The sequence below is a fragment of the Seriola aureovittata genome, chromosome 7 (assembly GCF_021018895.1).
Source record: "Seriola aureovittata isolate HTS-2021-v1 ecotype China chromosome 7, ASM2101889v1, whole genome shotgun sequence".
Classification (NCBI taxonomy): Eukaryota; Metazoa; Chordata; class Actinopteri; order Carangiformes; family Carangidae; genus Seriola; species Seriola aureovittata.
The window spans coordinates 1,795,001-1,821,892 of NC_079370.1; the positions used below are offsets into that span (position 1 = coordinate 1,795,001).

The 26,892-nt window shown below is 42.4% G+C and overlaps 2 protein-coding genes across 4 annotated transcripts in view; both read right to left on the reverse strand.

Moving 5' to 3' along the window:
• znf385d (zinc finger protein 385D) overlaps positions 1–26,892 on the reverse strand; it is a 76,529-nt gene that overhangs the window by 6,974 nt on the left and 42,663 nt on the right. For all 3 annotated transcript variants that reach the window (XM_056381157.1, XM_056381158.1, XM_056381156.1), the window contains exons 4-6: positions 21,076–21,244; positions 4,131–4,469; positions 1,664–1,845 (exon numbers count right to left, since the gene is read on the reverse strand). In XM_056381157.1, coding sequence (XP_056237132.1) covers positions 1,664–1,845; positions 4,131–4,469; positions 21,076–21,244 — 690 coding nt within the window. The remainder of the gene's footprint in view (positions 1–1,663; positions 1,846–4,130; positions 4,470–21,075; positions 21,245–26,892) is intronic.
• LOC130172423 (tetraspanin-8-like) lies at positions 25,873–26,852 on the reverse strand. The gene has a single exon (XM_056381159.1). It carries the CDS (start codon positions 26,820–26,822, stop codon positions 26,124–26,126), a length of 699 nt encoding a protein of 232 aa, XP_056237134.1. The 5' UTR covers positions 26,823–26,852; the 3' UTR covers positions 25,873–26,123.

The following is a 26,892-nucleotide window of genomic DNA, read 5'->3' on the forward strand; positions in this document are numbered from 1 at the left end:
CTTGATTTCTCGGCCATGTGCTTTCTATGCTTAACAAGATTTCTTGCAGGAGTGTTTCGTGCATGACAAAGACTACAGAGAGGGAAAGCTTTGCTGAGACAGCGGCGCGGCAGGATGAAAGGAGAGATCATTACTAGCAGTGGAGTGGTGCATCTTTGTATCCACAGAAGAAGAAAAAAAGTTAAGTCCAACAAAAAGCAAGACATCTGACACTTCAGTAAATAAGAAGGTTTTCAAAACAACAGTCGACTCTATAGAGATAATGTCTCATCAAACTAAATACGCTCACCAAAATAAAACAAGAGCTCTTAATGCTGCAGCTTGATATCACTAATACACTTCAGACAATGTCATCCTTGGTTCAAAAACATGGAAGGAGGCGAGACAGAAATCGTATTACCGAGCAGCTGCATGAAAACAGGGTATTAGAGCATGTAAATGTGTTTTCCTGCCTTATTCTGATTCTCCTAATAACCCCAGTGTTGTGGTGCACGTGGAAACATTTTGAGTGTGCCAAAGACTTAAGGCAAAATGATAAAAGAAAATTCTTAAAAGTTTTTTTTCTGGTTTAAGCCTTTAATTAACTGTAGCAAAAATATCCACTGCTCAAGTATTGTAAAGCCTTCCCCTTAGCGATGACTGTCCAGACATAGATTAGCAACCATAACTAGACTTTAGAATAGTTTGGAAGGAAATGTCTTTAGACTTTAGACTTTAAAAAACAAAATCACAAAAGCAAAATTGTAAGGAATGGATTAAACAGTGTGTTTATCTGATCTATCATCATCTTACATTGTTAGCATGTCCTGCTAACTACCTAAAATGGTAACGTAGCATTATTCCTAATTGCAGCGTATCAAAAGCTAAATATTATTTTGTGGAATTAAAGTTAGTTTACTATGTCAAAGCTTACAGTTTAACTATTAATTAGTGACTCTGTCCTGCTCTTTATTTAGTTTGGGGAAGTTTACACTCCAACAACCTCTACCAAACTCGTTAGCTAAACTAGCATTATGTTTGTCAAAGACTGTGGCTAGTCCTCATCCTCAAAGCCTTTTCTTTTGTAAAAGTGAAACAAACATTTTAATTACTCCAGTGTTTAACTGGCTGTTCCCTGCAAGACAAGACCAAAGCTTTATCTTTATTTATCTTCTACATGGACCATCAACTGGTGAGGATGCTGATTTAGCTTTTTAGCTTTAGCTTCAGTCTTTTAGCACAACATCATGAGCATAGTTAGTGACCGTTAATTAGCTACTGCTAGCTAACCGCAGGTTATAGAATCTGCTAGCGACAGCCAGTCAGTTGAGCTAACAAAATCACCGGTCTTAAGCTGAAAATGAGAAGCCTGCCGGTGTTTACTTTGTGCAAAATCAAAGATCCATCGTTCCATAAATTGCGTTCGAGTGGTAAATCTGCCACCATTACTACTGGAAACCTACAGAAAAATCTTCACAGGCATAGCAACAGTACAATTACAGTGCAATCTCATAACATTGTAATTAGTATTTGCATTCCCTTCACTCCACTCACATACATTAATTAACACTTTTAATGTTTCAGCTTGAGTTTAACACAAAAATTATTCATACAAGAATTCAATTTATCTCAGTTCATCTATGATTCAGTTCACTTTTCAGTTTTCAGTTTCCGTCGCTCTCACCTGTTTTAGCTGAGTCTCGGAGTTGACATGCACATCACACGTCTCACAGTAAAACGTTTTGTTCTGCAGGCCCGTCGACGATTTGGTGGACGTAGCCAGTTTGCTTTTGACTCCCGGCCGGGGGAAGGACTTGATGGAGCCCACGCCGCTCCTGGCCTCGAGCATCGTCTTGTGCTTCGTACCTGCAGGTTCAAACAAGAGGAGCGGCCTGGTCAGCGTTTGAACTTAACCCACACATGCTGCCTGAGCGAAAAGTGAGATCGGAGCTCAGAGGCTTTTCTGATCTGGGAAATATGAGAAATTAGCCTCATAAAACGATCCTGATCAAATACCTTGTTAAACTGGTGCAAAAGTTACACAGTTGTCCTGAGTTGTGTCGTGTCTGGAGTGAAAGGACGGACTGGGAATTAAGAACAATCTTTGACTTTTGACTCAGACCAGTGAAAACCCTCCTCATACAATCATGAAACATCAGGGGAAATAAACAATATCTTAATACAGGACAAACACAACAAATAGGCTTAAAAGGCTACAAATAATTCATGATGTAATTCCAGGGAAAAATAACCACGACAGCAGAGACTCAAGGATGGAACCAGTGACCCATACTGGTATATTAATGAGCCAGTTATAGCACAGTCAGCTGTCAACACCACAGGTTGCACAGCGGGATTCTGCAGCTTACTCCCCGGGCCTGATGCTTTGCCTTTTGTGAATTTTGAAGCTATTCTACAGATGGATTATTTGGCATCTGACTGAAAAAACTTTAACACCGTCTATAATGAAGATTTCAAAAACACACGCTGGTCTGCGGGAGACTTGGCTGCCCTAGATCTAGCGACTTTCAGACGACCAGTCCGTCTTTGCTGGAGCTGTGTTATAAGTTAAGTGTTATGATTTTATAAGCATCGTTGTGCAAGTTCACACTTCACGCGAGCTAGCTCAAAGTTCAGTTCACAGAGGTTAAAATGAACTAGTTCACATTCATACTGCACAATTTTGAATTTGAACCAAGTTCATGTTCCAAAGAAATAAACTACTTCACGTTCAGTTCTTACCTCCCCCTACCCGTCCATCCCAGCCTCAAATCACTGCCCTTTCTCAAACTACATGAACTCCTTTTGACTATAGAGTCACAGACAGAGATTACTTTTAAAAGTTAAGAAAAACCAACGTCAGTATATGTTTTATGTGTGTATGCCGTGAGTTTGACTCAGGTGGAGGAACTTTGCAGCTCTAGGTCCCTTTCTTAATGATTTCTTATCATCATTCACTCGCAGATATTTCAAAAGACTGGTCAGATGCTTCAACTCGATGTGTCGTTTTTCAAACTGGTCACTGATGTGGCTGTTTATTCAAACTCAGCGGTGACATTTTTTCCATTGGAATCTGAACAGATTTGTTCATAACAGCCTTTCAAATGTTCATACGAACTGACTTCAGCCCTTCAGCTGTGTTTGTATCGCCAGCACTGAACACTGCACCCAACATACGCCGGGCGCTCGAAACCATTGCATGCAGCCGTAAAAACCAAAATACAGTTCTTATTCTTCTGGTGATTGTTTTGACAGTTGGCAAAAGGCTTTTCGGTTCACTACTGCTACCTCCTGGTGTCCAAGTCGTTGTTGTCAACTCTCACCAGAGTAAACAACGCTCACGTTCACCTTTATTAGTCGCAAACGGGTACGTTCAGTACGTTCAGTACGTTCAGCGTGTTCAGTGAATAAGGCATCACACATGGCACCTGTGTGATTGATTGATATTTGATCAAGACCCGACTATGGACATGCTGCACAATTAATACGACAACAGCTTGTTGTATGGGTGTTTCTGTCCATCATGTTTCCTCTGACTCTGTTCTCTTGCTCAAACTTTCAATGAAATAGTTGTAAGGGAAATCAGTGGGACATTTCCTGCATGGAGCTCTGACTGAACACACAGATGGCTCAGCGTATTGTGTGTGTGTGTGTGTGTGTGTGTGTGTGTGTGTGTACGTGTGTGTGTTTTTGTGTCTGTGTGTAAACTGTATTAGAAATTGTCAGACACAGTGATTCAGGATATATTCGTTGTTTTTGAAAGCAAGGATGTCGCACAGTACCTGATCAAAGTTGGATACGAGGTTCCTTTTGAAACCACTTTCAGGCCTGACGATGATGAATTAAGACCAAAATAACTCAGCTGGGTGATTGTGTAGAGACTCAGCAGATAACAACCTTCTTCACAAAAAGCATCGACTCACAGAACCATTTCAGAACAAGTGATGCTGGTGTATTTCTCATGGAAATTGCACCAAGCTGAACGGAATAATCGTGTTAAAGTCGAGGTGTTTGATGAGAAAAACACCTGTAGGAGCCCAGCAGGTAAATGCCTCCCATCTACAGTACACACAGCCTCTTATGTCTTCTGTATAAATATCTCTGTCATAATTACTACAAATACTCCACTGATGTTCACATTTGCCTCTTACCGCTGTTGTGGGCCTCCAGCTGTGACGCCGAGTTGACCGCCACCTTGCAGAGCGAGCAGTACAAAAGACGCCGAGCTTTCTCCTCCTCTGTTTCCGCGTCCGTCTCCGCCTCGGGTTCGGCCTCGGGCTCCAGGTCTGGTTCTGAGGGTGCGTTGAGCTTTGATTGCCTCTCGTCCCCTCCGGCAGCTGAGGTAGTCTCTGGGGCTGTGGCTGCCGTGCTGCTCGGGACTATCGGCGAGGCCGCAGGCGCCGGCGTCGGCATTGTAGGGGTTGCCAAGGGTTGTGCCAGTCTGAGCACAGGGGAGAGCGGTAGTGGAACAGCACCGGGGAGGACGCCATCTGCAGAGAGAAATACATCGTTTGTTTTGAGTCATATGGCTTCATCCAGCGCTATAGCAACAGCTGGCTGAACATGTTTGTTTCCTCCAGACTTTAGAGAATCTTTTTCTACTTTATTTGTTTTATCTAAAGATTGAAGAGTAAATATTGGCACAAAAAAAGAAGCAGTGAGCTGAAAGTGTTGTGACAGTTAGGAGAGAAAACAAGCAAACACCAAAATTGCTGTAGCTGAATCACAGACGGGGTTTATGTGAGAGTCGGGTTGAGATAAAGTCAGATATTCTGTTGATTTCCACACGCTGGTGAAGCCTGTGTGTGTGAGGGAACATTTGACTAGACATTTCATCAATAGCAATAAAAAATACTGTTTGATAGAAGGTCTGATACTTTCACAGTTGCATGAACAAACGTCAAGGTCGCTCCCTCCCTGGCTCATAAACAGCCAATCATTTCACAGGTGTGTTGTTTGGTTGCATCAACAACAACAACAGAGGTGCAGCAGGTGAAGACGGCGAGGAAAGGTCATTGGTTTCTTTAATTCGACCTCAGCTGCTTCCATCCTTTGGATTACAACCCACAGGTTCTCAGCAACAACACTGTTTGACTTTTCCCCTGGTCTTTACGAAAAACAGGTCACTAAAGATGATGAATAATTATCGATGATAACATTATTGGTGATAACATTTTTGGCTGCATCTCCCGGCCCTACATTTAAGTTTAAGCCATTTTACAAAACTTGGTTCAAAGACAATAAACAATAATATTCAGTGTTTCATGTTTTGTAACTAACTTCCATTGTGTGAACTGCTGCACATTTCTATGTTTGCTTGTGTTTTGTGAATTTTCTTTTTGGCAGTTCTAGAGGAAGTTGTCGTGGTATCAAAAGTCTGATCGACGGGACAGACGAGCCGTCGGCTGTCAGCTGAGAAAACGACAGCTCAAGTCACAACAACCTCAAACACGCAGAGTTGTTGTGGATAAACGACTCGACTGCGGCTCAGTGATTTTAACTGAACGAGACATCTGTCACCAACCAGAGCGGTGATGTACGAAGATAACGCTTCCAAAGCTTGTCTCAATTAAGACAGGAAATACCACAACCTGTTTTATCACCTGATGCATCGCCATGCAGTAATGTATGCAGCGTGCGAGAGAGCACAGCCTCAAACACCAGCAGTTATTACCATCTGCTGGCCCTCAGAGAAAACACCCTGAACTAAACGTACCGATACCTGCGTCGTACTGCGACACACGATGAATGCTGCTGCTCGTTTTTCATGGTAACAATTAGGAATTTTATCTAATGAATGTAACTGAGAGGCTGTAAATAACCCACACACACTGTTGTATTTATAAGGATTTGTACTGACAAGGATGGCGTCTCATCCATCCACCCCAACATGTCATATTTACTACGGCCACTAGATGTCGCCTAACAACAAAACGTAACTATGGGTCATAAAAACCTGCTGCACAAACGACCTGTGGGCTCGTTTTTTTACAGAACAGTCTCGATCACTATTGACTGACATGAAGAAAATATCATGAATGGATTTCTTGTTTTATCCCCTGGCCTGACCAAAATACTCGAGTTCTATTCATAATAAAGACATTTATATTTGTAGAAAAAATGAATTAAGACCAACACAAGTCAAATAAGCAGCAGACCAGTATAAACTGAGATCAGACTCAATGGATCAGACTTGACTTTCCACACCAGAGGAAAGTAGTTCTTTCTATTTAAAAGCCACAAGGACAAAAGTGATTACATTCCATCTCATGCATGCACATATCAAACTAATGCAATCTATATTATTGACAGTGACAGCTCTGCAAAATCATCAGACCTTTAATCCACTGTCAAGACATGAGGTCGCGTTAACATGTTACACAAATAGCTGCTGTGCTCTGAAAGAACTGTCTGATATTTTTAGGAAAAAAAAAAAAAAAGATGATGACAGTGGATCGATATATTTGACTCTAAAAAAAACAACACCACATGTCGGTGTATGGAATACAGAGAACTGCTGCCACATTTGCGAAAATGAAATTTTGCTTTGGCGGCGCCACCTGATCGATGCCAATGCCTCTGAGTTCTCTGCACTCCAGTGTCACAAAATGAAGATCAGCCAGCCAGGAGAGCAAATCAATACTGAATTATGTCATGCTATTTTTGTGAGCCATCATATATGGTCCTTATTTACCCCAGCGGAGGTGTCGGGGGGGCGGCGCCACAAACCTGCTCGGAGTTACATTGTCGTTGGGTTCACTTCTGCCAAAGGTTAGAAACAAAAATAAAAAAGGAGCAGCAGGTATGTTTCTGTTAGGACCTGTGGTGAAAGAAGTACAAACACCCCTTACATTAGACGAATCACACAGAGCTTCTGGAGAAAAATGTCTATTTATTCAAGCCGAGGTATCGAATGGTACCTGGGAGATTTGAGCTTTATTTCACAGTTGCAGACACTTCAGCTAAATGCCTCAAATGTATGTAAATGTATGCACTGTTGGGTTTTTTTTCCTGTAGTATTTCAGTGTGTGTTTGTGAGCATCCAATCCATTAACCTTTGAAACGGGTTTGAGGCACATTTATACTTGTTGTAATACTCTGCTCTTACAGTTGACTGACTCCAACTATGAAATTTGCAGCACTTTTCGTGAAACTCGCTGCATGTTTTGAATGCATCTGTAGAGTAATGAACAGGAGCAGGTGGAAGATGAATGGACGCCTGCAGTCAGGTAAAGCCGTGAGGATTTGTTCTGACAATGTGTGACAAAATCACGTACGAAATGATGACAAATGCCTTGTTTTTCTGCAGTGCTGGTGAGCGGCATGATGGTATTTGAGAGTAAAATTAAAATCTGCTAATGGAATATCAGATTTTCCACCAACACCCCAAATACCTTGCTAATAAAGAGTTAAGAGAAACATAAGTACGTTAGCATATTTGACACCCCAAAAAATAAGGTTTAAACAAACAGTGAGTCAGGGTCAGGCTGTACACTCATTGTACTGCTGTTTTGATTATGTTTAGGCCTGCTCTGAATCAGCAACAAAAATACACAACCAACGGCCAAAACAGACACAGTCCTATGACTCTACCTCTCAGATATTAAAACCACGAAGCCCTACATTTCTTTACCCTCGGAAAACAAGAGACTGCACATCCACCCGACCGCCTGTTCTCTCCCAGCTGCAGCAGCAGTCGGCAAATTAACCCATATGTCCCTCTCTGAGCCACGTCTTCCATCTCTTCCTGAGAGGTTGCCAGGCCACACGGGATATATGCAGTCCTTTCTGTGGCCGTCCCTGGGGTCTCCTTCCACTTGGACATGGCTGGAGGACCGCTGCAGGGAGGCTTCCTGATCAGACGCCACATCCTCCTCAGATGGCTCCTTTCATTGAGAAAGAGCAGCAACTTTACTACAAGCTCCCTACGGATTCTGGGCTGCTCAACTTCTTGCTAACACATCCATATCAAAAGTGCAAGTTTATCACAACACAGAGCAAGGCCTTTTGTTTCCAAGGAGAGAGATGCTAGCTCTCACGCAGTTTGAACCTGTATGCACTGACCTGTACGAAAACATGTCCAATGGGAGCTAGGAGTTATGATGGCGATAATTTTGCTGCACAGAAGAATGCTGGGAAAGTGCATTTTGTGTGTTCTGTTACTCTAGTCTCCAACCACACTGTGACTCGAGTAAAAAATCTCCTTGATAACCTCTATCAAAGCAATAGTGTGATTGCTTAAATTCCAATGTAGTTAACCGCTTTGTGAAAACTATTTGTTCTTGACCATAAGTGAGAGCTGGAACATTAAATCGAAAAAGCCTTGCCATAAAATCAGCTCCGTCTCCACCACAACAGTCGAGTGCAGCGTCTGCATTCCTGCAGGCGCAGCACCAGCCTGCCCGTCAATGTCACACTCCATCTTCCCATCACTTGTGAACAACAGCCCGAGGTGCCTGAGCTTAAAGACAGTGACTGACTGTTGAGATACTGTTTTCCAAAACACCATGAAGAAGGCCATCGAGAAATTCAAGACTCAAGGTGCTAATTCATTTGAGGTAACTCAGGCTTTTGTATTTTAAATGATAAACTGGCTTATCGTGTTGTGGTAAATGAAACCACATTCAGCAGCTGTGATGTTTCTCTTTTCACTCTTTCTTTCTTTAATGCCATTTACTGACTCCCCCTGACAGAACCTGTCCATCCATGACCAGATGACCTTAAGCAAGGGCGCCTATTGATTACTGTTACCATCAGAGGATCGAGCGTTGGTGGTGCACCTACGACTAAATGACCTCTACCTTTATTTGCTTGTGTGTGTGTGTGTGTGTGTGTGTTGGTAAACGCTGCAGATGCCTGTGAACTCATCTAAAGAAGAACATCTGGCAAGAAAAGGCCATTATTCTGGGCTGTTACACTCAAAACCATGACTGGAACATTTATTTAAAGTCTGTGGACTCAGCTCTGAAAAGGAGAACAGTGACTTCACTTATTAGCTGCGCGTAATTTATGTTCTGTGTAATTTGAGTTGAGGCTGAATAAGACTACAGGCAAAAGCCAGAAAATCCACCCAGTTCCTCCAAATCCTCACACTGTAAACACAGCCATTCATGGATTTAGCAAGAGCAGAGTAATCTGTATACAAAAAAAGACGACATGACTTTTACATTTTAACCATAAAACTGTGTAAATACAGATTTCATGTCGGTGTGAAAAATGGCGGCTAAAAAAAGAAAGAAAAAAAGTTTAGTTCAGATGTAAATACCAAACATGAAAAGAAAATGTTTTAAAGGTCCCATATTTTACAGTTTATTTAAAGTGCTGCTAAGAAGATATATTTGTGGTTTTAAGAACCAAAAACCAACTCAATGTCGTTTCACGTCTCCTCTCAGGCTTCTCCCCCCTGGAGCTCTAATAACTGAACCAATCAGAAGAGAGGAGGCTCTGAGCCTTTCTTCTGATTGGCTGACTGCTTTGTGAGTGAGCAAATCAATATATAAAGCAGATTTCAGGTAAAACACTCAGAGAAACCAAATCCTGCAAGGTTGGATGGTGGGTCCAGGTGGGCGGGGCTTGGAGCATGGCTGAAACCGGTCATTGCTTCGTTATGACATCACAAAGTTAGAGCAGTCTTGACGGCTGGTTTTAAGTCTCAGTTTCTGAATACAGGCTGTGTGTGTTTCTCTGTGGACTGAGGCTTTGATACTTTCACAGTATTAATATAGAAATGTATAAAAGACATGGACAGCTACCTTTATACAATATGGGACCTTTAAATGCATTTTCAAATTATGGATGTTCAACTAAAGTAAAATGACAGCCATCAATGACCTAGGTGTAAAGTTACATTACCATGTTCCATCAAGCCCAGACCATTACCACAAGAACAATAATTAATCTGTGAACTATTTATGATGCGTCTGACCTTGTCGCTCCTGATGAATAATGTTTATGCCACGAGCGGAGCGGCGGTGACCTCCCCGCAATTAACCACCACCTACTCCCGGTCCACTCCGCTGTGCCAAGCATCAAAACAACCTGAAATCACAGCGATTAACTCACTCGATGTCGCCGTGCTCACCGGTGACCGAAAAGGCTGCTGTCACACCTGCTTCTCTGGGCAGCTTTTCAATGGCACAGACACAGAGTGAGTGTGGCTCCAGAGAAGGGCAGGTAAAGGCTTGGTGTTGGTGTGAGCCACTGAATCCTCGCCTATGAGTTGTAATTTAGCTTCTCTTGGCTGATGTTCTCACCATGGGGGAGCTAAAATAAAAGCATTATCAGATGTGGTAATCAAGATTCTGCTGTATCAGTTAAGGATTATTTCTTTGGTGCCAAGTTTTTGCTGCGGTGTTTTGTCATCTGAATCTCACAGATTGCTTTTGTTTAGGTTTTCTGTCCTGCATTTATCAGCAGCAGGGAAACCTAATCTGCATCAGTTTCTCTACAGAGATTTCGTTTCTCTGGCAAAGACTAACTCAGAATTGACCCACTGTTTGGAACAACAAATACAACAGCATCTCGATAACTGCTCCATCTTACATTGTTGTGTAACATCAACTGGGGAGTAATTGACACATTCTTATTGGGAAACGCTGCCTGGAGCTTTATTATTGAGGAATACTCCAAGACTTGGGCAATCTGCTTGTTTGCTCTGATACCTACAGCGTGAAGATCGATATCAATTTCATCTTTGTGAATTCAGTAGAGAGACGGGCCCATGATTTGTTTGGCCTAACGCAGAACACAGACTGGAAGGAGGGGAAACAGTTAGCCTCCAAAAGAGGAAACATACACCATCCAGCAGATTCAATACTCAGCGTGAAATTTTATTCTTCACCTGGGAGACAGGTCTTTGACTTTTTGTCATTCTGTTATCTCAAGGTCAGCTTTCAACTGCTGCTCACAGTCTTCATCAGCGGACACAGTCTGCTCACTTTGTGGGCGTTATTTGCTCACACTAAGTTTGCAAAAGTTAGCCTGACACGCACCCATATACATGTAACTCCTCGTTTAAACTACAACCTGATTTCTACATTTCTGTGTGTACAGATTAATCAAAGAGGACACAATATGTTGATTTGCTTAAGAGATGTTGTAGATGTGGACGGAGCGAGGCCAGCTGTTCCCCCTGCTTCCAGTCGTTTTGCTAAGCTAAGCTAATAACCTCCTGCGTCTGTCTCAATACTTAATACAGGCATGAGAGTGGTGTCAATCTTCTCCTCTAACTCTAACCAATTATTCCAAAATGCTACTTTCTTGTTACTAAGCTAGCTACTAAGCTAACATGTCTAGAAGCTACCACTTTAATTAACCTATAGAGATGAAATTGAAAACTGAAACTGGGTGTTCATGAGCAAAGTCCAGCTGAACAAAACTGGAAATTTACTGTCCACATGTTTTTAAAAATGTAATTTAAGTTACCCTGTAATTTATTAATTACTTCTGTACCTGAACCTTTTCTTGTTGCCAGGGTAACTGAGCTCAGTAAGACTTTGTAACCCCACTGTCATCGTGTGAATGAATGAATGACGAGGGAGGTTTGCTTTCATTTCTGTGCAGCTATTCAACGTCTCCAGATAGAAACAGAATAAATATACTGATGAGTCATACAGTCGGCAAGAACAACTTATTTTGAGACAATAGCTCGCTAGCTAGTTTAGCAAGCGCAACATTCCCAATTTAGCATGACACCCACTCGTGGCACTTCTCAATGACATTTCAATAAGTCACCCTGCACATATTCATACAGAGAACACACTGATGTTAATATGTAATGCACGCCTCTAATGAACTGGCAACGTTTCACAATCACCAGTGGCATTCATCCGCTGAGGGCGCCGTTGAGCCAATAAACCCACATGGATTCACAAATGAAAGTGACAAACTACTCAAACTGTCATGAACTATTTTCAAACCATTGAAATGCTACGTGATTACTTGAAGCTCCAGATCTCCTTTCAAGAAGGTAAGAGGCATATTTGCCAACATGTAATAGAGTTTAACTGGCAGTTAAGGTGATGAAAGTCGGAGCTGATACCTGTTTAATCCCTGTATCTGGACTAATCATGTTAATGTGTGAGGTAAAGGGTGAGGTAAATGAGCGATAATCAGCAAGAACAAGAACGGTTCTGTCTTCATCTGTCGACTTGTAACAGCGCCTGGTTGCTGAGGCCATCCCTTGTTAAGTCATGCATGTATTTGCCCTTGTGTTTGGGGTGAAACCATCTACCACGGCGTCATTAAAGAGCCATTTTCTGTTGGAAGGGCAGGTGATTAAAGTGTATTTTGGCTGGCCTAGGACGCCCTGCACTCTGTGAAGCCTCCAGTAATCCATATCCCCAGTCACTGTGACCTAACTGGCTCTGCAAGGCCCAGTTAAGAACTCAATCCCCTCTCATTAATGGAGGTAATGACTGTGATCAATCTAAAGTTGGTATGGGCGAGCGGAGGCCCGACAGCAGAGTAGGAGGAGGGAGACAAAGAAAGAGATAGAGAGATTGAGGCCAGGTAAAAGAAAAGAAATGGTTAGAAACAAGAACAAAAGAGGATAGATCTGGAAGTGAAAAGTTAAATGAAAGTGAAACTGGAAAAGTAAGCAAACTCTGAGCCAAAAAAAAAAAAAAAAAACCCAAAGGAACTCGAAGGAAAATCAAGTGTGTGAAATAAGGAGAAAGAAAGAAAGAGGAGGAGGAGGAGGAGGAGAGGAGGGGAGGCGGGCAAGGGACGTGAGAAGGTGAGAGGAAAGAGATAACATTAAATGAGAGAAATCGAGTATGGAACACAATTAAAGAGAGAGAAATTGAGAGGGTGGGAGTGGTGAAGGCAACAAAGACGAAGAGAATCGAGAGAACGGGAGATCAGGACAGGTGCTGCGACCCTTCGAGACAGGACACCGCTTCTTTTCTTCCCTCCATTTGTACCTCAGCCTCTCCCTGCTCCCCCTCCACCCTCCTGAGATTTGCTTTGGCGATAGAGGAGAGACGCCGCTCTGAAATCCTTCCACTCTACTTAGGCTTTCAGGCAATCACAGGGCTCCCCGGAGATCTGATTACCTTTCTCAGTGAAGCTGGATTAAGCTCTTTAATTAAAATGATTGGGCCTTATTATATGCTGTCACAACTTAAAGGACAGAAATCCCTCATGGCTCTTGAGCTCTGTCAAATTTCATTCGACGTTTATGATTTTTTTTTCCCTCCCTCTTGTCAGTATTCAAAGTGAGTAAATGAGAAGCGTCACGGTTGACTATTCCTAGAATAAAAGATTGATAAGGTGAAAAAATTTGCATTCACAAATAACTGCATCCACACTTGCAATCATCTTTTTTTTTCTGTTGGAGAGGGGGGGGGGGAACGCGACATTATCTCAGATATTTAACAGCAGCAGGAGTCATTGATTTGAATTCATACTGATTTATCTCTTTCCAATTTCATCCGAGAGCAAATGGTCCGAACCTAATTTCTGTTGGGAAGTTTCTGCGGTAACACATCACCGTACAAAATCCCCACAAATGAGAACATTTGCGGCGCCGTGCAGGTATGGAGCCAATCTAATCACACACTCATCAGGTTTGTTGCTGCCTCTGACGTCCGTCCGTGAGGGCTTTTTCCAACCCAGCGCTCACGTACAGAGACTTAGGCACACGGGCAGTTTTCTGGGTGGAGGAGGGTGACGGAGGGCGTCAGCTGCCAACGGGGGGGGGGACTTGAGAAAGAAGACTGTGGATGGAAAGAAAAGCCTGAGCTAGCCTCCTGCCTCCCTGCAGCCTGCTCCATTGTACAGCTGCTGTCAGTGCTGGCATGGCTCCCCTGACAATCTGCTCTTTAATAGCTAATATCAGGGTACATTTCCTCAGGCACTGGACTGGAACTGAGAGATGGCGGGCTGTGCTCTGGGCATTTCTCTCTCTCCCTCTTTGCCTTTCTCGCTCTACCTCCACTCTTTCCCTGGCGCCGGGGTAAGGACACACAAACACACACGCAAGAAACTTGACAGGCGGCCGCTGAGTCATCCCGCTAATCTATACTATCTCGCCGTGTCCAGCTGTTCATCCATCTCAGGACACACACAGCGCTCAACAGTGAAGTAAAGAACATGGATGCTCTGTGCATTTCACTAAGACCACCGTGTGATAATACGATTTCTTACTCATCATTCCAACACGATGCACTTATGTTCTTTGCACATCGGCCTAAACCACTCTGTAGATGGAATTATGAAATCATTCACAATGAGTTTTTTTCCATCACATTGGGTAAGAAATGTTCAGTGTTTTCATGTTTCACACGAGCAGTCTTTTTCTTTTCACTTTCTTTAGATAATATTCTCAAAAACCTGCCAACACTGTAAAATCAGCTGATTTTAATCTTTAATATGTAATGTAGAAACATGTTCTATTAATATAAAATGTTAATTCATCTTAAAAGTCCTAATTTCATAACAAAATAAAAAAGTGTTTATTCAACTCGTTAAATTAAAGGGGAATTCCACCAGTTTTCTGTCTGCAGGTCCCGACCAGTTCCACCTCTACATGAGGGTTTGACAGGGAAGAAAAATGGCTGGAATAAATAAAAGGCCCGTATGTCGATTGAACATTTTTGGTTGAAGGAAGATGCTGATTGGTCTGTTTGCTCCTGGGAGTGGACGGAGGTAAGTGATACTAAACATTATTGGTCAAATCATTTGTCACTCCACTGAAAACATCTACATGAGCTTCGATTTGGATGTGCAGGTTACCGGGGGAAAGGAAACTGTGGAATTCAACCACCTTCATTCCTGTCATTGTTACTTTGCACATACATGAGCAGGCTCTTCAATATGAGCCACCATTTGTTCATTTTTATAGATTAGTTATTTTTGTGCCTACAAATGACATATGAGTTCATATTGATGTAAACTTGCTTCTGTTGTCATTTATAAATCTTGTCATTTCTGTGTCATAAAATATGGAAAAAGGTCAGTGCCGTGTTAAAGGAGAGATTCCAGGCTTGAATACTGTACATTCATGTATGAAAATATACATTTATTAACGCCGGCATATGAAAAATATGAATTTATGAATTACATATGTGAATTTCACTCTGTCTAAACATTAAGGAATCTCTGTTTAAAATCTCTTACAGCATATTTCCACATAATAGCAACAAAATAAATAATAATTGACCGTAGACCCCGCATTAGAAATCAGCACTCGAATGCCACAATCATCAGGTGTATTTCTGAAACTAAAACAAGCAATCACGTTATATTGTTCCCAGCAACGGGTGTGTTGTGCTTTGGAATTTAACGATCTCAGACCAAATACGTTTCTCGCTTTGAATTTTAGAGCAAAAACAAACCCATTGAAAGCCCACTCTGCAAAAGCAAACAGAGCTCTGCCTCCTCTCGCTACGGCCATTACTCTTCCCTGAGCTCAGCTTTTCATTAGAGCCAGTTTGTTGCCACTGATATACCGTCAAATACTTCAGGCTTGCAGATAATGCAGCATTTACCCGCCTCGACAATTAATTCTTCTGACATCTGAGCACATTAATATTCATTACCCGGTGCCACTTGTGACAAACCGCCGCCCCCGCACACTGTAGATATGATAGTGAGATGGTGTAAATGTGCTCCTGTGTTTTTAAGGGGCACTGAAATGATTAATGGCCATTTGTGTGTTTGGTTATGACGGCTTGTTGTTTAAGGTGTTCGAGTTCTCTGCCCTCTGTACAATGTGTTTACAATTTCTCAGAGCGCCTGAGAGCGTGTTCAATGTCAGGGCTGCGTTGAGCCCATTACAGATGGGTATCTCAGTGACGGTACAGTGGGAGGAGGTCAGCGTCTCAATGAATCCCACCTTTTACTGTATAAATAAAGCCACAAATACCAGAGTCCACGCCGTATGGACACAAACAGCCTTGGATTAAAGCTAAATATCTACACTTTAAGCTCATCACACCCGCTCCACTTCACACCAGCTTCTCCATTGAGGATCTTTATTCATTTCCCTCATTGCCTGACAGTATCATAGATTATTTAATGACATGTATCCTAAAGATGATATATACATCTCCCCGACATGTTTGGTATCTCTGGAAACTGAGATCTCTTATAGAGGTTTGACTTGTTGTTCAACACTGAGTGAGATCGGTGACTCATCTTCTCGTTTCACAGATGCAACACGCCGGACATGCGTCACTCTCACATCACTGATGTGAGGTGCCATCTTTTTTTTTCCCCCCTTAACATTTAGGGAAAAACGCAGCTGACTTACAGTAAGTCCTGTCAAACAAAGAAATGATTCAGACTGTCTGTCTTAATACAACACTGTCGTGCCTTTATGTGCATTAAAACATGTATATTCCAAAGTTTACCTCAGGTTATTATGAGGCTTGAGCAGAGCGAGTTCGACAAAGTGGATATCTTCCAAAGTTACTGTCTCTTTACAACGACATGTTTTCTTTTCGTGTTCTGGGGGAACACACAGAATAATTTTTTGCACATTTGCACTTAAATCAACTATGTCACACTTCATATTAAATTGATTTTTTTTGTTATCAGAACGAGGTCATTGGAAGCATGGACGACTGATTACAGCCACACATTTCACCTGGCTGCTGCTTTAAGACACACAGGAACCTAAAAATCTTCATGCTTAGTAAAAATGATCTTTGGTAAAACTACAAATATGAATAATTTGAGAAAACCCAATAGGCTTGAACCACAGCTCTGTGTTCGAATGGTAGCTCAGTGAAGCTGCTCTTCAGTATATATATATATAAATATTGAATTATGTAAAGAGAAAATATAACCTGACCGTGACATTGTGAAACAATCCAAAATAGTTTTAAAACCCAGGGTACTATTTCATCCTGTTTCTTTTCACAGCAGATTTTTATTTCATTGCAGCCATTTTTATGTCAAAATGTCCCTTTTTTAAAGTCAGATTTTATTTCACAACATAACTCTTCCTCAGTGAACATTTTATTTCATAAGGACATATTTCATTATGACATTCGGTCAACAGGACAGAGCCAAAAGCCAGTCACACTGACTGGCTCTGTCCTGTTTGTCTCGATTGGCAAATAGAGACTTTGTGATGGCAAGTGGTAAAATAAAATAAATGACATTTGGGTAAAATGATGCTGTAAAATAAAAGCAGACTTAGGAAAAAAAAAAGGACATTTGGAAAGTAAAAGTGCTGGAATGAAATAAAACGGTCTAGCAATAAATTCTGTTATTGTGAAAACAGGCAGGATGAATATTTATTCTATGATGTTTTAAATATTAATGTAGTATTGAAAATCTTGGGTCAGCACATCTGGCTTTGTGGTTAGTTAGTGAGATACCACAGGAACAATTAGTCACCTCATAAATACTGGCTTATAGTGGAATACAGTATTAATTATTCTTTTCTAAAAACTGAAATTGATCACATTAACGTAGAACATCTAGTCTGTGCTGTAATTTGTTTGATTTTTCATACAATCTCATTAATAATTTAAAGATCCCATATTGTAGAAAGTGTGATGTCAATGTCTTTATTTATTAGGTCTAGGTGATTTATTAAAAATGTGCAGTTCAGGGACATATTCAAAAACTGTGTCTTAAAACGAACCGTCCGGACTTCTGTAACTTTGTGATGTCACAACAAAACGGTCACCACAACTATGCCCCCAGCACGGCCCACCTGGACCCACCATCCAACCTTATTGGATCACTCAGAAAACAGTCAGCCAATCAGAAGAGAGGCTCAGAGCCTCCTCTCTTCTGATTGGCTCACCGACCTGTTGTTACTAGAGCTCCAGAGAGAAGCCTGAGAGAGGAGATGTAAAACTACACTGAGACAGTTTTTGGTTCTTAAAACTACAAATATATCTTCTCATGAATATCAAAACTAATAGTAAAACACCATAAAAATGTAAAATATGGGACTTTTAATAGAAAACATGACCATCATAAAAACAAAAGGATATTGTGAAGCTTCTTTCATTGAAAATCTGGACGGATAACTTCTGAATCTTGGCTGCTCAAAGTTCCTACAGCACATGAACGCCCCACAGTTCACATCCTTTATGTAGTATAAAGAATAAACAGTGAATATATTGTGTTTAAACAACGAAGAGCTCAACAGCAGCAGAGGGTGAGAAAAGAAGCTCAGTGCATTGAATATGTAATATGTAACTGTGTTAGCTTTGTGAAATGTGTTTCTCCTACTATGGATATTAATCAACGGTATTCTTTGATTTGAGTCCTGTCCCATTCAAAAACTGTACAATATGTGATCCTTTTGAAGGTGCCAGGTTAAAACGCACTGGAGTTGCACGTCTAAGAAATGCATCTCTCGTGTCACAGCCTCTGTCCCTTCTGACCTGGAGATGTCCGAGGTTTGCAGCCAGAGGTTTCATCACATCACCTGAAAGCCGAGAGCGCTCTTACGGTAAATGTCGACAAACTGTGATGTAATTCAGCTCAGGGGAAGCTTCAGTGCAACTTGCTCCACTTAACGGTTTGACATTTGTATAGCAGCTTGGTAACTCTGTGGGACGCCAGACAGACTGCTGCCGAGCGTAAAGCTCTTAATATCACATAAAGACAAACATATGACATGTTTTAGGTGGAGAGTATAAATCTAAGTACTTGTTAATACTGTTTTCTCGCCTATTTAACAAAGAAAAGTAGAAGAACTTTGTTAATTAATGAGCCACAATCACCAAACCTGAACAACTTCTTTAAGACAAGGTGAACACCTGGTTGAAAACGGCAGTTTTCACCTCATGCAACCTCTAAACTTAAAGTGTGAACAGGTCAGACTTCGGCAAAATAGGTCACGGTTCACAATGAGCTCCAGAAATGTGCTCCTGATTTAAATACTCGTGGAACATTGGAAGAAGACATGGGTAGAGGCGAAATTAATCCCAGAGTGCGACGGCTCAATGTGTTTCCAATTCCTTTAAAAAAAAAGAAGAAGAAAAAACCTCGTATTGTTACAGTTAAAGGGGAAGACTTTCATGGGGCCAATTTCATGACATAATAACAGGCAGCTTCAGGAATATTACAGCGGAGGAGACAGGGAGGGCAGAAAGACGTCATCCTCCACAGAACCACTATGAAGCACTGCAGATAAAACCATTTGAAAATAATCTGCATCTGGTTCCTGTCAGGTTGCTGGAAGTTGCGGTTGGTTTTTTGTTTACTTTTTTCAACATGTTTTCGAACAGGAGGCTCCGCAGAGACTGAGGATCTCTTTCTGCAGACACCTGGCCGAGATAACCGGATTCAAGCAGCCACCTGGCTGCAACGTGATGGATATCAAGTTACACAGAGTCAGCATTCAACAATGTGCACCAGCAAAAATGTAATTAAAATGGGATAATGCAAAGGCAAATTCAATATAGGAGGAATGAGGCTCGGAGCACATGCTTATATAAGTTGCGAGGGTTTTTGTTTTCAGACGAGCTGGCGTACAGCAACCACGTCTACAGCCGAAGAGGTTTTATAGCTGCGCTGCGCGGCCACACTCGAAGTCTGGCATCGCACCCTCCACCTCCTGGCGTTATCACACGGCCTCTCTGATCTCTCTCCAACAACTCCACATCCTTTGCGTGTCTTTGTAATCTCGCTGCAGTGAATCACACAAATGGGGATGATGGCACGCACTTACAGACGGCCTCTCCTCAAAGCCAATCGTGGTGTGGCGCTCTGAATGAAACTTCTCCCTCAAGCTCTCTTCGTTCTGCTTCCACGCCACCTGGACAATCGACGCGCAAAGTGGCCCGTGATTTGTGGGTGATTGTTTCCGCAAAAATTAAAACAATTGTAGGACACACATTCTGCCATCGGACATAAAGGAGTTTCAGATGTGTCAGCGGCATTCAGACCGGAAACAGCCCTGCATTTAAATTTAAGAAATGCGTGAGGTTGTGTCGGATGCTTCAGGTGCCAGTGAGACAACGAGGAACTGATTAATGCGTTTGACGATTTATCAGATGCAGAAACATAATTACAATGCAGAGATGGTAGAAATACAGCTACATGTTACAATGTAATTTACCAGGACTGTGCTTTCACGTATTTATTAATAATATTAATATATCTCTGTTAAAGACATTTAAAGATGCTTTACACAGATAAAATATAATCTCATATAAAAGCATCATGACAGAGCTGATTAAAAATGAAATGCAGCTTTAAAAAGATGAGTTTTGTGTAGTTGTAAAGCTGGGGAGGATGGCAGAGCGTTTAATGTCCATGTGGAGGGACTTCCTGAGGGTGGGGCTAACGACGGAGGAGGCTGTCACTCCCGGTAGTGTTATGGACACACCGGAGTTTATTGAGAATTTGATCAATGTTGCAGAAAAAAAATCGAATGAGATTAAACGTCTTGGTTCCATTGCCCGAGCCCTCCCCATCGGCCCCCATGCTGTATCAATGGAGTGGTCCAATTCACCTGAATGAGTGAGACACTTTTTTCTGTTGTCTGTGAATGTGAATGTGAATGTGCGCGTAGATGATCTGACGAGACGAGCGCTTCGTTCAGAGCACACTGAGGCCGTCACTCATCTTTCCTGTGTGTCCTGCAAAGATCTCTTGACTCTAAAAATTTAATTTAAAGCCATTTTCATTTCAGCCACAGGAGGCAGGACAGAGATGACAGAGATGTCATCGGCACGTCTGCTCGCTCCCTGCCAATTCTCCGCTCAGTTCACACGTCACCTCAATCAGACATTACACAGACTTTGTACATGGAAGCTGGCTTGGTGAAGTCCTCATAATGTCCGCTCCAAGTGATTCAGACATTTGCGTTCTCGCATACAGCTCCTTCGGGGTGATGTCTAGATAAGTTCAGGGTTGCAGTGCATGTGTGAAAGCACTATGTGAGTGATGAGCCGGCAGCCAGCCATCGGCAGAGCCACAGCCAACACAGGGTTGATATAATCAACAGAGAGTCCATCCAACTCCTAAAGTGATTGCATGCTGTGTGCAGCAAATTTAACATGCCAAATGGGTGTGTGTTCAGGTCCAGCATTCATTCTCAACAGGAAAGCAGCAGCTACATAAAGAAAAAAACAAAGACCGTGTGTTGAGGAATGAGGAGCAAGCAGGAAAACAAACCTTTCCTGTCGGTGCCATTGGGGACCTGCGAGGTGTTGATACCCTTGGCGATCTCCTGGTTGGTGGTTTCCTTGGTGACCACTGAGCCTTTGAGCTTACTCTTCGGAGCATCCAGGGCTTTTAGCTTCTTGGCATGTTTGGTCCCCTTGTAGTGGGCCAAGGCCTGGCTCTGTGAGGAGAACAAATAACAGGCTCCATTTAACGCTGGAAAAGCTGAACACACGGCCAGGATGAAACGAAATATGAAAACTAAAGGAACACAGGCAGAGTCAATGAAGCAGACCAAACATAATTATTGGGGGGCCAGTTGATTCGTCTTTCAGTCCAGCAAAAATTGTTATTATTTGATTCTGTTTTCTGCCAGTTTTTATTTGAAAACAATAAAAGCCTCCACTTACAAAGTGAGTAATATACCCAGGTGAAGTAATTGAAGTGCTGTTTTTTCCCCCAAAAGGCTTTATATTGGTGAAAGCAACATTTTGACTGACTTGATGTCAAATCGTGTCAGAAGCGCAGAGTTTTGCCAAATCAACCCGTCGTGGTTCCAGCGCCTGAAAAGCTGTTTGAGATTTGATTTGAGTGGTAATGAAATGACCATTCAAGTCTGAATATGAAGCTCTTTGCTTTTAATTAGCACACCTGGATCCGGCGTGATTGAGAAAATCGTGTGACCCGTGGTGTTTAATTCATGTAGCGGGCGTCTGCTTTAAAGTCCGAACACGTAGTGCCACCAAGATTCACCTTCACAATAGATTCACCCAGGCACGCCAGAAGTGGGACATATGCAAAGACTTTGAGCTGTCCTTGTTTACCTCTGCACACCTCCCTGCACACATTGCCTGTGGCAAGAACGATGGTATCAGGAGGGATGCAATTGCGCCGAACCACACATCCCCAGAAGACATCTTTATTTATGGGCCAAGGTAGGAATATTCACTAAGGATTGCCGGGACAAAGAGACTACTATTATCTCTGCATTACAATACAAGCAAAATATCATTCATGTTTCCTTTTGTTCCTTTTCAGTAAGTGTCCACTGTTTGAGTTTTAATTGTAAGAAAATAAGCTCATGATCTCATAACAAAGCACTCATAGCATTTTGTTTTGGCTGCTTATCGCTTAAATAGGTCTAATTTATTTGATTGTGATTGTGAACTTTGGAAAATGACTGGAGCGGGTGCACGAGAGGATTTGACAAGTTAATAGAACGAGACGAGGAAAGAGGTTTGATTACATGAGGAGAATAAAGTTCCCAGAAATTCATTGTTTAATAATTTTGTTGGCGAAGGTTGTGAAATTGCTGAATTGCCTTAAATGTGTTCACTCCATCCGAGAAACCATTTTTTGGATGAGGCGTCACTTTTTCAAATAGAGTACACATCTTTTCCTGGCACAAAAACAAATCCATTTTGACCTGCATTCATCACTCTCCAGGTACCAAAGACATAACTCATTTTTTTGTCATGAGACCAAGGTGATATGGATGGGTGTTTAATGCGACTACAGCAATAATTCATCTTTCATTAGAGCAATGAAGTGGAGGAATTGCCTGAACTCCAAGTCTGACACAGGGATGATTAAAACTTGGGAGGAATCATTTGTTTTGCTTGCAGGTGCTCGGTGAGCAGGGGAAAAACATCAAACAGGCCAGACTCGCGGAGTTGTTGTGGGCTTTAGAAAGGCTGTCTGAAAACCAAAAGGTCACAGTTTGAATCCCAGTGTATCCATCAACAGACGTGAACCCGTGAACAAGACGATCCCTTCGGGCGCTAGGAGCAAAACCGGAACAAGTGTCAGATAAATGCTGGAAATGTAACCCTGCTGTTAAGTTTATCTGATTTACTTCTCCCTCCAGATCGAACAAATATTACTTTAGAGAAAGAAAACTGAAACTATCTCACGTGTCTGTGGAGCTGCTTTTTGCCTATTTTACATATTGATTTCATGTTTCAATTATCCATAGAAGTCATGACATTTCCATAAGATGTAATTAATGTCTTCATATTAACGGAGTCTTCAGCGGAACAAGGTTAACGCACAGAGAGGGGTGTTGAATGTTCTTCTTCTGCCTTCATGAAGCTGCGCTGCTCAATTTTCTACGTTAACAATGAAGTTAATGATGATGTGCAGCCCGACGTGAAACATCAGTCCACTGAGCATGATCACCAACTCTGCAGTTCCCACGAAAACGTGGAACCAGGAAACGAATCAATGTGTCTCTGCAACATATTCGGTCCAGAATGTTGGTGGCGTAGCTGACGAGCTAGCTGCTAACTTGCTAGCCGAATTTCAGGAGCTTTACAAACTGATGACTGGAGGTGCAGCTGTTGGTGTACGGGGAGAAGAGCACTGAGGACATCTGGTGCTGATGGTCCAGTAGTCAGAGACCTGCTGCTTCCTGTCAGACAGGAAGTCTGAGGAAGTCCAGGTGCTGGAGGAGGAAGTGTAGAGCCCTGTGGGTGAACTGCAGGGGGTCCAGCAGTGGGTCAGTGATGGCTTTGAGATGGTCCTTGGTTTTTTGGGCTCAGGTGCGATGGTGGAGGATTTGAAGCGGTTCAGCACATGGCACGTCTCTAGTGAGATGTTAAAGATGTCTGTGATCATCGGTGACAGCGCGGAGGTTATGCCCTTTTGAAAAGCCTGTTGACGTCACTCTCCAGGGTGGAGAGAGTCGTCGCTGTTGTAAGGGGGGGGGGGGCTCTGAAGTGGGGGAAGTGAAGCTGATGGATGGAGTCACAGGGGGATGGTGTAGTAATGATATTTCGATGTTTCATGTTCAAGTTTAAATACTACATGTAGATAGGTTATCGTTGGTGGTTTGAGTCAGTCCACGAAGGCAGGAGAGGAGAGGGGGGGTCCGTTAAAACAAACGAAAGCTTTGTCCAGAAATCTGGAAATTCTCAGGAAAAAAAGAAACCATCTGAACTATCACATGTTTGGAAATTTAATTACAACATCAAACTGGCCATTGTCTGAAAAATGGAGGAGGGAAGGCGAAGTGGAAACTTTAGGTATCAAGACAAGGAGGGGGGTGAGGTTCAGGAACATGCTGTTCTGGCTTTTATAATTCAATTAACTAGATGTGATTTAAATAAGACTGACCAATTTCTTCCATAAACAACAGTCACATTTCTGGTGGTCAGACTCGCTCAGAAAACGGCCACAGGCTGAACGTGGAGGAAAGTTTACAAGTGTCAGAGCTCTTTATGTACATGTTGATTGAATCCTGCTCTCACGAGGCTCCAACAACTTTTTATTAATTTAATATTCAAATAAAATAATCTCCAAAGCCCAACATTGATGTAATGGAGCTTCAATCATTTTTATTTATGGAATAGTTTACTCAGTTCTTTTTCTCTGTGGATTTAATCTGTTTTTTTAATTTTATTATTCTTGGAGTGGAGTTGGACCCACTTTTATTTGTAATACTGACTTTATGCACCACTTTTAGCCAGTCATAAATCTTTATGACCCAGATTCACAGTGCATATACAGAGTTTCGTCGGCAGCAGTATCACGAGGATGACAGTGGCTTCTAGGCAAACATAGAAAAGAAAGAGAGATAGTAAAGCAGATTCTAAAGGGTTATTCGCCTTATAAGGATTCCCCATTGTTAGTACATACGCAAAAACCCACTCACACACATTCTTGCGGATCAGTTACGACCCAAGCAAACAATCTCACGTCACACTGAAGAGCCATTGCCCATTGTTTTAACCCATAACACCTGGTGTGGGAGCCTCTGCGTCTGTGTGTGTGTGTGTGTGTGTGTGTGTGTGTGTGTGGGGGGGGGGGGGGGGGGGGGGGGTCAGGTATCATAGAGAAGGAGCCACACCTCAGGCTGATTCATTGTCTGAGTCAAATGTGCTGTGACTGGTGTCTCAACCAAATGGAAATGAACACATTCTTAAAATACATCTTCCTCTGGCACCAGGCTGTAACCGGCACCTGGTCATTTCTCACTATATTTATATTTCCCCCCTCAGTATAGTCACACTACAAATCAATGCATAGATTATTGTTGTTGTTTCAGAACTGAGAAAACATCCAGGCATGAATTGATCGTTTAAGAATCAATGTTTGATGCAAAGTAGAAACATTTTTTCAGCCATTAAATCAACAAAGTATAAAATACTCCATTACTCCATGCAATGATTAACTGTGCAACATTACTTATCTGCCATTTTTCCTACATTTTAATATGATTTGTACGTGCTATTTTATTATCTGTTATTTATGTATTTTTAGTATTTGTCAGACATTTTGCAGTCCAGTGTCTGTATACTAAGAAAGGACTTCTCACCGGATATCGTTATCAGTCCTGTGCTCAACATCCTACTCCTCAGGAAAAGTACTTGTTTTGCAGGAAAACAGAAACTGTCAGAGACGTATTGTTATTGTTAAATCGGATGCATCACTGCCTCAGTAGCAGTTTACTGGAGCTAGTTTTAACTTAATATACAGTAGCTCAAACCCCAAGAGTTGGGTCTCTGCAAAGGCTCAAAGATAAATGTGGAGGAGGAGTCTTAAGATGATTAATGGGGAAAGAGAAGATAAAACGAAGCCCTGCTGCACATATTTATATTCCTCCTTTTTTTTTTTGTAAAAATATAAATGAATCCATCCGAGAGCTTTAGACGGGAGAAGTCTCTTTGGTGGAACAAACTGAAATTGAAATCAAATGTGGGCTCCTACAATAGACATGATGCAGCCAAAACCGCTTTAACCTCTGACTGTGTGCATGTTAGAAGATCATCTTCTCAGACAATGTTTCCCTTGGATTAGAATCACTGAAGTAAGTAAATCAAAACTGTATTTGAAGTAAAAGCTGTATTTTCCATTTTTAGAAAACAAATTTACAAAAAAGTAAAGCAGAAAAAAAAAAAAAAAATGCAGTTCAAGGGTAAAATTTACAAAAACATGCTGTAAAAACAAGTAGAAAAGGGGAAGCAACTATTTACAAAGAGACTGAGCTCAGAAAAAATGCTACAAAAACATGAGTGTCCTTCAGTCGAGTCCTGTGAACTTCAGGCCTTTGGAGCAAACTTTTAAATGATGCTGCCTTTTCTACCCACAATCTGGCAACACAGGACCGACGAGAAGACCATGCCCAGCACCATCAAGATGCCAAAACCAATCGCGGTTCCCAAGAGCGAGTAGGAGACTCTGTCCATCCACGTCATGATGTAGGTCATGCACGGCGTGGAGTAAACCTTGCGTCCGTCCCGCAGAAACGTGCAGTTCCTGGAGCTGTCGGTGCAGTTGCAAGAGTCGGGCACGACCGTGGAGTTTCCCCAGTCGAGATATCCAACGAAGAGCCCGCAGCAGAAGCCGTTCCTCTGCACCTCCTGAAACGACTCCCGAACATCCCGCGGTTGTTCGCTCAGCGGCAGCACGTGCCTCATGCGCTCCTTCACGAGCTCCTGCGCGGCTTCCGTTCTCGTGATGGCTCCCAACGCGCCCACGGCCAGCAGCATGACGAACATGGAGAGCAGGCCCAGGAAGAACAGCGCCAGCAGGCACCGGTTCTCCCGGATCGCCCCGCAGCAGCCCAGGAAGCCGAAAACCAGAGTGACGCCGCCGATGACCACCAGGAGGTTTATGGCCGGGACGATTTCATCAGTGACCCGGTAATCCGCCTGGTTCCTCTGGATGTGCGTGAACAAACAAAGAATAGTGATTCCGCCCACGAAGAACAGAAAGTTGAAGGCAAAGAGCAGGTATTTGATCGCCTTGTAGACCCTCATGGTTCCGCGTTTCTGTCAAAGCACAGCCACTGACCGCGACGCCACAGGTGCGCAATTTAACGGGCTGCCG

Excerpts from the sequence above, each read along its gene's own strand:
- LOC130172423 (XM_056381159.1), bottom strand. The coding sequence starts at position 26,822 with ATGAGGGTCTACAAGGCGATCAAATACCTGCTCTTTGCCTTCAACTTT.